Source organism: Manacus vitellinus, unplaced genomic scaffold (assembly GCF_001715985.3).
Source record: "Manacus vitellinus isolate BGI_N305 unplaced genomic scaffold, ASM171598v3 scaffold_5_pilon, whole genome shotgun sequence".
In the NCBI taxonomy this organism is placed as follows: Eukaryota; Metazoa; Chordata; class Aves; order Passeriformes; family Pipridae; genus Manacus; species Manacus vitellinus.
In genome coordinates, this window is record NW_021940682.1 from 20,303,150 (window position 1) to 20,317,339 (window position 14,190).

The window sequence follows — 14,190 nt, forward strand, 5'->3', positions numbered from 1 at the left end:
TTCAAGAGCCTTAATATCTCAGGATAGTGTTGCTGTTGTGAGATGAAGATATGGAAACTTTGACTTGAGATTATGGGGAATCATGTGGATGACTGATTTGATACCATGTGAATGCAAACGCAAGATGTGAGACTCTTACATGTGTTACATTCTCATATGTCAAGATAGCTAGTGATTAATTTAATTGATGCAGGAATTAATACTACTGTAGGTTGATTTCTGAATCTCCTTTTCAATTCTCACCATAAATTGAGATGTGAGGTGGCCTTCAAGAATCAAGAGGAAATGGAGTCATGTATTTTTTTCTAGTGTCTATTTTGCTGGTGTCTGATAGAATTACTCTACTTTTGAGGAAACCCAGATGAGGAAGGGCAAGGTATTAAAGCCAGCTGAATTGCAGACTCTATATATAGCAAGCTCTGTTCTGTATGTCCTAGAGCTATAACAGAGTCTCATCTCAGGTTGGTTTCTAGGATGAACAATCTTTAATACTGAAATGAGGTTACAGATCTAACAGCATCCATATTAAATTTTTTTTGATATATATTGTTACTCTTCCCAGTGCTGCTTTCAGTGCCAGAGCTTCAGGAATTTTTATTCCACTTAAACAAATGTCAGTAAGTGTTCCAGGATGCATAATTAATCATTTAGAGGTTTTAAAATCTCCTTTTATAGTAAATATTGACTTTGCCTGTCTGCGATAAGAATGTATTTAAAATTGCAAACACCATGAATTTATGATGGATGGGAATACTGTGTTGGATCTCCAGAAATGTACTGTGGAAAAAAACTCTCTTTAACTTTTCTTACTAAAGATTCAAGGTCAGTTACATTAGGAAAAAAATGGCTAAGGGAATATCTCTCCTAACAAAATATGCCATCATATCTGTATTCTTGAGAGAAAGTTCCTGGTTGATCTTGATAATCTACAGATCTTATACAAAGTGGATAGATCTGATTCATAACAAGCCCATGTACCTCATATATGTAGGGAGACCAAACTCATGATACAAAGAGTGTGGAGTTGCCCTTCAAAGGAACAGTTAATCTGATGCACTGATTTCCAGCATTAGCCGTATGGCATCCCTGTAAATTGCTCAGATCACATAAGATCATATATGGAGATATCATTGGCAATGGTTTTAGAACATGATTCACATTGCTTAAACATGAATGACTTTACTCAGTAAAGGTATTGCCTGCTGATCTGGTTTTGGACCGAATATTTTCATAATTTAGTAGCAGTTCTTACAGTGTTCTTGTGCAGGATGATGCCAAATAAGAGGTAACATTTTTTCCAGTCGGGATGACTGGATTCTGAAGGACAGAACTCTGGAGTGAATCCAAAAATCTGTCTGACTCATCATTGACAAGCTGGAGTTGCTATGGTTCTCTGTGAAACCCCAGCTTGTCCCTGTAGACAAATGGAATACAGAGGAACTCTGGTGTCATAGCTGATGAAAGCCTTCTGTCTTCTAACCAATCTAGGCAAATTGGTCTTGACTGTAAAAATAAAGCTAACCAGTACTAGTCAGGAACATATTGCTTTCTGAATATAGCCACGGTGTTATGTAGTATCCTCAGCCAGTGTACTTCCAAATGAGTAGTCCATAAAGAATGAAGAAGCCAAGCTGGTTAGATGAAGGTCAAATGCAAAGTGACCTTATATATGACAGATTTTTTAAATAAACCGTGACTAATTGATTGCCTTTTCCTTTGTGTAACTTCATCATGAAGTCAATGTGTTTCTCCTTTGCATATTTGCATATCAACTGATTTTTTGCAACATTTAAAATGATGTAACTATTATGACTGTCAGAATAAAATTATATACCTTCAAAGGAAATTGATTCTAGCTTCAAGTTATCACAGTTCTAATTCATTTAAACTAGTTCACTTTACTTTTGTTCAGGTTTAGTTTATTTGGTTTTTACCATACGGAGTACTTAAATGGGGAAACTGAGTGCTCATCAACATGTTTTTCTAGATAGATTCTTTCCCAAACTGAACATACCTAAATTTGCACATAGTTACATGTGCATGGACTGTCTAATCTGCAGACTTCTAGAACACACTTCCCAGTGGCCTGTGTGAGCCGTACTAGACCACTAGTTCTCTAGTATTTTTGCAGAAGCCTGCTGGTTATCTTTTGGTTTGCAAAATTTAGCTTTCACCCTGGTCTCATGTGACATGAGCTCATGTGACATGAGCTCCTTGCACAGTCTCAACCTCAGACACATGCTGGCTCCCAGGCTACTTCACCTACTTGCTGGCTGATCAGCTCGATCTTCATTAGCAATCATATGCTGTCTCACATACCCGCCCTACAGTTGCAGGCTCCATGGGCACACACAGGTCCTCTGACCCATGGTCTCTCTCAGCCTGAAGTGTTCCCCAGCATTGCTTCATGTTGATGTGTGTCACCTCTGGACAGTGGGGTGGAGGCTCTCACAGTACAGTTCTGAGAGGGAGCCCAGCAAGGTGTGGTTTTGCCTGCTGTTGTGCTGCTGTTCTCTGCTGGACTCGTAGAGATGACCCTTTAGTGTACTGATGATGCTTCTGTGATGAACGTCAGAGTAGTTGGACTAGGGTATTACTTGATTCTCCTCCTTACTATTACCTCTTTGTGTTCCTTTGTGGATGTACACGGGAGCTGTCTATCACATAACTTAACATGTGTATAAAAATTTGTATAGTTTCCAATTATCTCAATACCATTCTGACTTATTCTTTGGGTACTTCACAATAGTAATTTCCTCATATAAAGGTTCTGGAATTTCTTGCCTCAGAAGTTCCTTTCAAGTTACTTCTTAAGTCCTAACTCTATCAAAATATGCTTTTGTAGGATCTTTTCTTTTTCTTTCAATTGCAATTCTTTTATCCTGAGCTTATTCAAAGGATAAGGCCACAATGACTCTTTGCAAGACTCATTGCATCTGAATATCTGAATATCCAGGACTTGGGTATCTCTGTGTCTGGCATTCTTCCTCTCCTCAACCACACAGTGAACTTCTCTAATTTATAATCAGCCTTTTCATAGTTCCTTCCACTGGATAAACTATGGATGACAGATTGGACTAATGACTGTACGAGTCTCATCCTTCTGCAACAAAAAATGCAGTTAGTAACAGTGAGAGTGGCAGTGGACAAGTATATTAGGCTATCTATTTGACATTAAGATTATTTGTGTAGTTCTAAATGGTTCCACCCTACTCCAAATTCTAGTCTGGGCAGGTGTAGTCTATTAAATCTATTAGTGCTCATTTAGCAGTGATATTTTGAAAAATAATAATTACTGGTGAGATACTGGGTTTTGAGTCTTACATTGTTGGACATGATCCCTTTCTTCCACATGCTTTTTAAAATCACCCTTTCTTACTACTTAAGTTACCCTTTTTACTTATGCCCTTAAGTGCTGATCCTGCTGTTTGTATATTTGGAAAAAGATCTCTTTCTAACACACTGTTGTTGTAGCTTTTCATATAGGAAAGAAGAATGATACACAGAAGATAAAAATAATAGTAGCTAAATTCATAACGTGAGTTTATGAATTTTTTCCTTTTTTTTACTGCTTGATATCTGTCTTTACGGATATTACTGTTACTGCACACGTAATTCCTTAGGCAGGTTTTCAAAAGCAAAACGAAATTCTGAATTGGAGCATAACAGGAATGTTCTGTTAATGTGAAGATTATTAGGTAGCTATTGATCCTCATGACTTAGGTATACTAGATGGAAATGATTGACTCTATCTAATTTCTCTTCACATTTCTGTTCCCAGTTAACATTCAAAAGGAACTATATGTATACTGGACGCTTCCACAACAGTGGAAGAAACCTTCTCTGCCTTTCAGAGATGCATAGAATTACAGATAGACACCTTAGAACCATCCCAGAAGTACTGTTTTGTGAATGTCTACTATATCTCCCTAATGAGGGATCAAATATACTCCTTGATATGAATCAAATATATATACTCTTTTGTTAACTTTTCCCAACTATTTCTTCATGTTTCCAAGTTGAAGTCCATAATTCCTTGATGGTAAGGGAATTTAAATATCTGAGCAGAATCTTTGTATCTTACACATATGCTGCATGGGAGAATTTCCTTTAGCTCTGTAAGTCTTCATTGCAAAAGAAGAGTGGAAGCTGCATTTACCTTTAATTACCTCCATGTACTTGTAATACCTTCATCCAACAGTAGTTTTATGTTCCCGTGATAAACTTACGGAACATAGGCCATACCTGTAGATCTTGTACCACATTTACTGAAATGATACTCTTCTATATTTGATAAGTAACAATACTAATTTATATAGGTTAGAGCAAGATAGTTGTTAATTTGGTGTACTTGTGCATAAAATACAGAATGGGAGCTATTTTTCTGATGTTCACAGTAAGTACCATTATTGTTGTGTGTCTGAATGATGATACATATTATTGTGTAAAAGTTTGCATTTTCAAAAATTCTCTGTAAAATTGTCCATGTGCTTTGTATAAGCTCACCTTTCACAACTGACCATGTGTATGAATGTAGGCAGAGCACTAATGAATATAGTAGCCTGGCTGTGTGCTCAAATAACTTTAGGCAGTGTGTTTCTGTCAGGTTAACAGTTAACGTGGAAATTTTGGAAGATTTTGGCCCAACACAAGTTCCACAAGTTCTCCTGTAATATAAAGAACAACACAAGTTCCTGTAATATGTATTTATTCCATGGAACAGAGGAACAATAAGGAAGCTAGATATATCTGGTTGGTGTTTGCCACCAACATCAGTGGAAAGAGGGTGAAGCTTAGAATTTCCCGCTATTAAAACTGACCTGGCAAGATGAGATTCATTACTTCTGTTGAACTGAAAAGCCAGGGTGTCTCTAGGAAGAGCTTCCAGAAATGCTGAGGACCTAGGAGAGAAGGTGAGGAGTGGGAAGGATGAGGACTAGGCTGTGTGAGCCTCTCAGCCCTCAACAGGGTTTAGACCCTAAAGTATGCAGGCTTGAACACCATGCTTTATCTGTCTTCTCTGGAGGAACTGATTCCATCCAGTGTCATCCTCCTCCTTGCTGCTTCATTTCAGAGAATAAATAAATTCCAAAGAGTTACAAGTCAGTTATCAGAGAAGGTTTAGTGAAACCAATGGGCAGACAGACACTCATGTCATCAGGTAGCCTTCTAAGGCTTTTAAAGACTGTTATCATCGTTTACCAAAAATATTTTCCTTTCACCTTAGCAGAACTACCGTATAAAGACCAGAAGTATTAGTTCATGGATAACTAAATAGTGATGATATACTACAATGATAATGAAATAATATGATGAAGATATATGAACAGAGAGGAAATGCGATGGAAAAATTATGCATACCTTGCATGCATAGTTGTTACACTGTCGATGGGGAGTGTGCTTGTGTGATGATTAGCTGAATTAACTTTTGATTTCCTTGCTTTTGTGTCTGTATGTGTTTAACAACAGCCACTTCACAATTATTTCTTTCCATATGGCAAAAAGTGTAGCAAACCAAAAAATTAATCTACTGACCATCTTTTTCTTTAGTCTGTTATTTTCATGTTTCTTTTGAAATACTACTCTTTATATGTAATTATCTTCAGCTCATTAAAAAGAAAGAAAAAATACTAATTTTCTTACCAAGTAAAGAGTATTTTCAATTAATATTTGATGTCAGTTCAAAAGGTCAGTATTCTTTGTCCACAGTGAGAGCAGACTGTAATAAGGAGGTCTCTGCTTTTGGCAATAATGTAAATAGCATAACAGACTTCAGTTTCTTTGTGCCTTACTTTGGCAAGATGAAATGGAAGAAACTGATTGATAATCATGTTTTAATTAATTGTTGAATAAAAATTGATTTTTTGCACAAAAAGTAGGTTCAATTACTTTAGTAAAATTCATGAAGTGATAGGAAGATTTTCCTAACTTACTGATGTACGTAGGAAAACAAATTTCTAACTTACTAATGCATGCCAGTTTAAGAAGTTTGATTATTGACCACATCAAAGTATTAGAAAAAACATGTTTTTGGGAACATTCAATATTAACAGTATTCTAAAGAGCTGCTAATCTTCTGTCAACAAATATCCTTTTCTGGTGGTTGAATGGTATTTGTTTTGTGCCAGGTTCTCCTTAGTGTTGCTTTCGCAGGTGTTTTAATACACAGATAAATCAATATATTTGATAATGCTTCACGAATGGTATATGTTTATGATATCAATGAAGAACTCTTTAGGATTTTTCTCAATCTGCACTCTACTTTTCTTTGAAGTCGGGTGCTTTTTATAGAGCTAATATGCGACTGGACATTTGCCCTGCTGTATTCTGATTGCAAGAGAAGAGCTTTAGATGAATCTGGAACTTTTAGAGTGTAAGAACTTGCATTCACAGACTGTCCAATTTGAATTTGATTCTCAGTTATTAATGCATAAATAGGCCCTGTGTATACTGGGCCTGCATCCCATTTGTAGAAAATAATGTTACAATACTGTAAAATGTGAGACCACCTAGGAGGGGATTTCTGCATCTGTCCAAGGGGAAAGAGGTGCTTGTAGCCAAGTCCTGCTCTCGTTTGCTGCATTCTTTAGTTTGTTAACCAAGCTGTGATTTTGAGCATGTCTTTGTGTACCGCTTGGAAGCTGGCAGTGATTAGTTTGTCCATCCTGTCTTGTGTCTCTGAGTCATCGGTGACACTGTCTTTTGTCCTTTGTCTCTCAACCTCCCAACCTGTGTGTCCTGAGGAGTTTCACATAGGTGCATTTATATACTCACTAATAAAGTTTCAGAGGACTTTTTTTTTTTAAATCAGTATAGTTTCAGTCAAAAAATATTTCCTAAGACCAGACTCAGGAAGTATAATAATGTTTTAAATAATGCATGAATTAAAGTAGAAAAATAGGGGAGAAAGAATGCAGATTTTTGGGCAGGGTTTTGGTATGGTTTTTTTTAGTTTTTCTTTGAGTTTTTTTTAATGTTTTTTAAAAATATTATTCGTGATGCCCAGTGCATCATGAATAATATATGAACTCATAGATCCCTTGCATTTTGAAAAAACAACCAACAGACAAGTCCTAACAACTGTAAGCCAAAGCAAGCAAGCTAGCAAAACCAAGTAAATTTTATTCTGGTTGTTTGTGTATTTTTTTAATATTTAAAATGCTACTTTCTATACAACTTTTTTTTCTTCATTCTCCTATTAGTTGGTATAAATAAAGTGATGAAAATATAATCCATAATAATGAGTAAAAATTATGCAAAAGTATGAAAGGTTATAGAGTATCAATAGATAAGGACTTCTTTCCTTCCAATAGATAAAGACAGGTTTTTTTGCATATAAATCATATCTGTCTATTACAGAGAAGCTATCAGTTCGAGGACTCAGTTTTTACTATTTCATGATGTTAAAATAATTTTCTTGAATTGAAAAGATTAGAGTGACTTTTCTTAGCTGGAAGTTGCCTTCTGTAGAAAAGAACATCTGTAAGTGTCTGAGCAGATTTTTTAAAAAAAGTTACCTAATTTTTTTCTTCTTTGCACCCAAGAAAATAATTCAATTGTGTTCTTCCAAGAAATTAAATTGCAGGGAGAGGTGAGATACCTAGCATTATGTAGAATTACACTCACTGCAGAGCACAGTGTATCACCCAAATAATTCTGTATGCACCCAGTATTACTTGCAGAAAAACAAGTGCTTAAGTTTATGAGCTAATGAATCATTCAAACACACACAATGAAAAAGAGACCAGTCTACATCAGTATTCCGTAGTGTGTGTGTGTATATGCATATATTCCATTTTCTAGGTAGTAAAATACAGATTCTGTAGTATATAATTCTTAAAAAACATATGTTAAGCATACCATGTCATTTTATTCATGTAGATAATGAAAAATGTCAATATGAAGAATTTCTTTTCCCTATTAGCTTCAGCTTATTTTCTTTAAACTACAGCACTTGATTCTAAGGTACGAAGTGAAGCAAAAATGTGGCTTGCCAATGACTGTTTAACACTGTATTAGAAACTAAAGAAAACAAATTGTAATTCAGGGCTCATAATTTTGTGTCCTGGAAATTTTAATACTAATGATTGGAAACTGTGATGCAGAAGAATAAATTGCTTCTACAAAGGATACAGTTAGTTTCAAATGTAGTTGGTTAGAAAAATACCTGTGGGTATTTAATATGCCCCTGTTATTCAATTTCCACTATTTGGTTTTGTTGTTGGTTTTGGTAGATTAGCAGCCATGTTTTTCAACTATGAAACAAAATATCTCCTTTAGTGGTTTTTGAAGAGTCCATAATAGGTGGTGAAACTGTTTACACCGGACATATAATGAAGCTGACTGTAAAATACAGAAAGATAACAAAAGGGAAAAAAAGGAAGAAACATAATTTAATTAACTTATTTTGAAGGCATATTTAATTTATTAAAAAAATATAATCAGTTAAAGTGGGAGCTAAAATATCAAGTCAAGCAAAAAGAATAAATTTACTGCCCCTTTAAAGGGGTTCTCACTAATCTTATGTTTGTTTGATTCCAGACTAACTGACCTAAAGTCAATGAAAACTTGTGAAAAAGTAGTGCAAAATCAGATTATAAACTCAGTGTAATTACCAGAGTAATAGGGGGAGAACAGATCTAATTGAAATGACAGAAGAGTCATTAGTCTTTAAGACTGCCCTACATAAAGTTCATGACTACTATAAAAATGAATGTGTAAAATTATTTTTATAAATAAATTATATTGATATCAAGATGACATTTGCTATTTTATATTCTTTTTAAGGTAATGAATCTCTTAAAGTTTAATCACACTTGTTGCAGAGATCTTTGGATTATTTGTACATCAAATTTCTGACATGTCTGTACTTGCCAAGCCAAAAAATTAACTTCACAATTTTGCTTTATTTGCAGCATCTGGCGAGGACCAAACATAAACTGCACAGACAGTTCAGGTTATACTGCTTTACATCATGCAGCTTTAAACGGACACAAGTAAGTGCCTCACATTTGTTTTTTATGTAGAATGGTATTTAACTGTGTAACATAGAAATATGTAACATGACACTGAGGTTTTCACTGAAAGTTGACAAACTTTGACTTACTGAAATAGTCATTTTTCCCATGGGATATATTAATATAGAATGCTTTGACACTGTCATCAATATCAGCACGTGGTAATGACAAATGGGAAATGCAGTTTATAAGCTGTTGATTATGTACTCTTTCTTCCAAATTCTTCCTCGATTTTGAGTATTTATTATTGTTACTAGTTGTGGCTCTAGTGCTTTTTGGTTGCTGGGAAATTGCAGCAGAAAATTTTGTAGTATACTTTTGTGTGTATGTATACAGGTATAGTGTGTTGAACGTTTAAGGAAGCAATTTTGTTAAACAAAACAGTAAAGATTAATCATCATCAAAGCAAATTAGCATGAAAAGAATATTTAGTAATTATACACTTGGAAGCAGAGAAAAAAAAGGCTATTACCCCATATGGGACCTTACAGCTTTTCTCGAGGTGCTGCTGTCCATCCAAGCTGCCACATGCATGTCTCAACAATTTTAGGGGAAAGCATGGAAAATCCCCACTGAGGGGCACTGCACAGGCCCACCAGTGCAGGTGAACTACTTAAGGCATTGAAAAAAATCTGGAAACTTGCTAGGCGTTTCGTTTTAGACCCTGTTATTTGTTCTATGTTATCTCTGCTGTTACATTTTCCCCCTGCTACATATTACCTCCATTGTATTTTTCTGCCAACTGCATGTTGTTATTAAGGCAGAACAAGAAAGAAAGGTTTTAATAAAGTCTAGAAATTTCTAGTGGCGTGGACCCTGCTGTAACCAAGGTAAGAGCTGCCCCACTTAATGCAGTCCAACTATCCTGTTTGCAGAGTGATGGTATTAACACTGACTGGATTTTCACTAAAGAAAATTCTAACATAAAGCTTTGGTTAATTCCTCTGTGGGAGATAAGGAACTGCCCAAAAACCAACTGAAATTAAGAGTGATTTGAACTAACTTTAATGTGATTTTGGACTGTCCATAAGATATACATAATAATTATGTGTTTAATTTACTCATTGCACCATTTTTGCATTCTTTCATGGAAAAATTAAGACATTAGGATGTGTCTTTAATTATATTCTAGAAACCTGCATATTTTCTTTAGAAAAGATTAATCTTTTGGTGAATATAGGATATTCTGCTTCTAAATAAATTTGTGAAGTTAAAATACTGTTAAATTAGATACCATGCATTTTCCAAAGTTTGAGCTCTGTAGGAAGATCAGAATCATCCATTAATATATTTCTACTTCCATGGAATTAGGTCTAACTCCTTAATATGATCTGTTAAACTCAGCCTTTTTGTTCATAATTTATGGATTGTTTCTTGTGCTGTTGCTCATTTTTGGCTGACAAAAACTGAAGTGCTAGCTCGCAAAGATTGCTTGTTTTAAATAGACAAAAACCGAGTTTAGTATGTTTAATATTGGCAACAAACCAATAGTTACGCAGCAAACTAAAAATATTACTTTATAAACACTGAAACTATCAGAGATTTCAAGTGAATTCTACCAATATAAACTATAAAATCTCAAACCATACAATATACAAAAAAAACTATAAAATACCAAAACATTTCAGACACAGCGTGTGCCAAACTTCTCCTGAGGTTTGGGAGGACTTAAAAATATGGACTTATGTTTAGCTGCATATATAACTGCAGCTTTTGAAAAGTCCAATGCTGGCTGCTATGACCCCTTACACTCACAGCAGGGTAAGTAGCAGTTACTGATATCCCATTTATACCTTGTTATATTAAAGTACACTGAAATACGTCATGAGGTATTTCGTGATGAATCATGAAGTTTCAGGACCTGTTATCCAAGCCATCATACTGCTCCTGCTGCAAGAGAATTGGACAGACACCTGGTGGTTCTAATTTTGTTAGTCACTACAAATGACAAATAAATAACTTTACACTCTGTTTCAGATTTCAGGCTTGATATTCAAAATCAAAACTATGTACAATCTTTTGATACAAGAATCTTCCCCCTTAGGGGACATTCTTGTCCTTTTAAAATCTTTGGGGTTTTAACTTTTCCCACTTTACATTAGGTTGAACCTGAGATATTTCAGTTTTTTAGGAAAAGTGAGAACACGAGACCTAATGACCAAACCAATAATTTTTGGCTGGGATAATTATTGGACACCAGTATTCAAATCCCTGCTTGATCACTGTATGTGATGAATTCCTTCTTCTTTCATTATTCTGACATAGTTCTCTTTCCTTCAGAAACTATTCTGCTTTATATAAGTAATTAAATTATATCTGGGGCAATCACTGGAATCTCAGTCTCCCTAAATAATTTTACTTAGCCCAATAATGTTACTGGGCTAAGGATTCTCAGTCTTCTCTCTGAAATTTATTTCTACAAAATGAAAAAGTTCTGACAAAGTGCTAAAAAAGAACCACCCTAGATAAGTGTGATGGGTCAGGGCATTCTTGAAGGATGAAGGAGATGTATGTTCTATTTTGTAGCTTGAATCTTGCAATAGACTCATCCCAATAGTTCCTGTGTATTGTTATCTATAGATTTCAGCTGTGGAGGGTTTTTTGCTAATTTTCTCCCACTTAGTTCAATTTATGCTTCTTTTGGTTTGTGTCCCTTTCAAACAACTGTGTATCTAGCTTTCATTAGACCATCTATTACATCATCAACTATTATGATATGAGAAGTCTCTCAAACTTTATGTGTGCTAAAGTGTTTCCCTCAGGATTCAATTTCCTGGAAGTTTCTGTGTAGCAAAAGTCCTTCTATAGTGGAGCTACTCTTTCTTGGTTGTTTTCATGTTATTTGACCTTGTCAGGAATAACCAAAATCCAGCTTAAATTCTCCTCAAAGCTTAGATGTGATGACTCCATATCTTTTGAAGTTACCTGAGAGTTTCTTTTGACCTGGTTATAGTCCCTCATAACTCACCATATTTTTTTCTCAATAGGAAATTAAATAAGGTTCCATCAAGGCTGGGGGAATAATTGCCTCAGATATGTCTTCTGTCCTGATTTGTAGTCACAGGTTTAATTTTTAGACATAACATAGGCTACACCGAGCTTCCTCCCCCCACTGATTTTTTGAGCCAAATCAGTAAGTCAGTGTTTCCATATTCAGTAAAAAATGTGTGTAGAACTACCCACACTGGATCATAGATTCTGTTAGCTTAAGAACTAATGAGGCCTGACTATGTCAAACTCTGAACTTAAGTACAGGAGACTGCTTAAAAATCAGGGATGGAACATACCAACTTATACCAGTCTTTCATTTAATGTATGATAAGTCACACCAAAAATACTGAAAGTAATATAAAAAGAATTAAAATGATAATAAGTCACTTCTTCCCTCACTATTATAAGGAAGCTGCATGTGGGAAATGAAAATAGAAGCAGTTATTTCATAGAAGATTGTATATATCTAGCTAGATCATTACATTGTTTTTTAACTATCTTTGAGATAATGTTTTAAAGAAGAGGAAAAATTGTTGCTTAAGCCTTACTGTGAGAATCATGTCCATAAAACTACCCTCTTGTCTTCCTGCCTCCAGAACTCAGCAATGCTGGGGACAAGAGTACTTCTCTGCCTTTAATGTCTGAGGGACATGCACATTGCCTGGACTGGCAAATTCTAAAAGTGATTCTTTGGCAAGGTGATCCTACTGAAAGAAACAGATTCAAAGAACTGGTGATAATATTGGTGGTATTCATAAGAAGTAAGAATCACTAAAATTAATAACATTTTGACTGTTTTACTGTCTATTTAATTTTTAGAAATTATTGGTCTTCACTTATTCTATGTTTCGCTTGACACACAGGGGTTTTTTTCTATTATCCAGGATAAAAAATTTGGTAATATGTATGTTCATGTAAAAACTTAATAAAATAAGCTTTCTGTCAATTTTTAGATTTACCTCCTGTTTTCCAGGGATATAGTTCTCAAATTACTTCAGTATGAAGCATCAACTAATGTGGCAGATAATAAGGGTTATTTTCCTATTCACTTGGCTGCTTGGAGAGGAGATGTAGATATTGTGAAGATTCTCATCCATCATGGACCATCACACTCCCGAGTGAATGAACAGGTGAAGTGTGATAAAAAATATTTGCGTACATCAACGGAAAAGAGCAGCAAATATTCTTTAGGTCTGACAAATTTATAGCCAAGTTAAAAAAAAGCCTATTTTCCATTGTTTCAGTAATTTCTTCTCCAAGACTGATAAAATCTTCCATTATAAGCATATCAAATACCTTTATTATGGATGGGCACTGACCTAAAGAATATTAGATTTAAAAAGTATGGAAAAACCTTTTACTTGTTTTTGAAAAATTGTGTGAAGACATACTCTATGCGTCTTTTAATTATGGATGTAAATTTGCACAAACTCTGCATCTTTTTTACTGTATTAAATATTAAAGTCCTGAAAACCTTTGAGATAAAATTAGCATCCTTGGTATATTTTAAGTGTACTGTAAATTAACAGATATGAAGAGATAAATGACAAACCAGATGGACTGCATCTATGCATGTGCAACAGAAAGGACACATATATACCAAGAAAAAATAATGAGAGTATTACAGTGAGTAAGGGCAGTATAAGTATGTTGCATTCTGTTGTCAGACATATGGCATACCTTCTCTTTTTATTCTGTGTATTTTTATCTGGTCCATTCATTGGGCCAACATTTAAAAAGAGAAAGAAGGTGATTAAAATTTGACACCATCTATAGTAGGCTGAACTGCTTAAGGACTGGAAGTAGGCTGTGAAGTACAAGTAGTAACCATTAAGCTATTGAATTTGCCAGGGTAATCAGGGAGTTATTGGAATGTAAAGGTGGGAGTCAGCTCAAGATTCAGATCTAAGCTGTAATTGCCTACATTGCACCATTTGGTTCCACAGAGGTCTGGTCAGTGTAATCACAGGAGCCAACAGGGTTATTCAGGTGACCAAAAGTAAAGCAGGATTCAATTGCCCAAACACAGGTCCTGGTGGAGTGGGTGCTGAACTTCAGGTGGGGTAACACCTGGTAACCTACAGCACCTCAAATGGTAAAGTGCAATCTGAGAAATGAGTTGTACTCTCAGTGCCTATATTAGTGTGGCCAGAAGGCAAATGGTTAGAAAATAAGAAATGTG

The 14,190-nt window shown here is 35.1% G+C and overlaps 1 protein-coding gene across 2 annotated transcripts in view; it reads left to right on the forward strand.

Moving 5' to 3' along the window:
- The window catches only part of ANKS1B (ankyrin repeat and sterile alpha motif domain containing 1B), a 414,231-nt gene that overhangs the window by 32,004 nt on the left and 368,037 nt on the right, over positions 1-14,190 (forward strand). For both annotated transcript variants that reach the window (XM_018080496.2, XM_018080497.2), the window contains exons 2-3: positions 8,916-8,996; positions 12,982-13,138. In XM_018080496.2, coding sequence (XP_017935985.1) covers positions 8,916-8,996; positions 12,982-13,138 — 238 coding nt within the window. The remainder of the gene's footprint in view (positions 1-8,915; positions 8,997-12,981; positions 13,139-14,190) is intronic.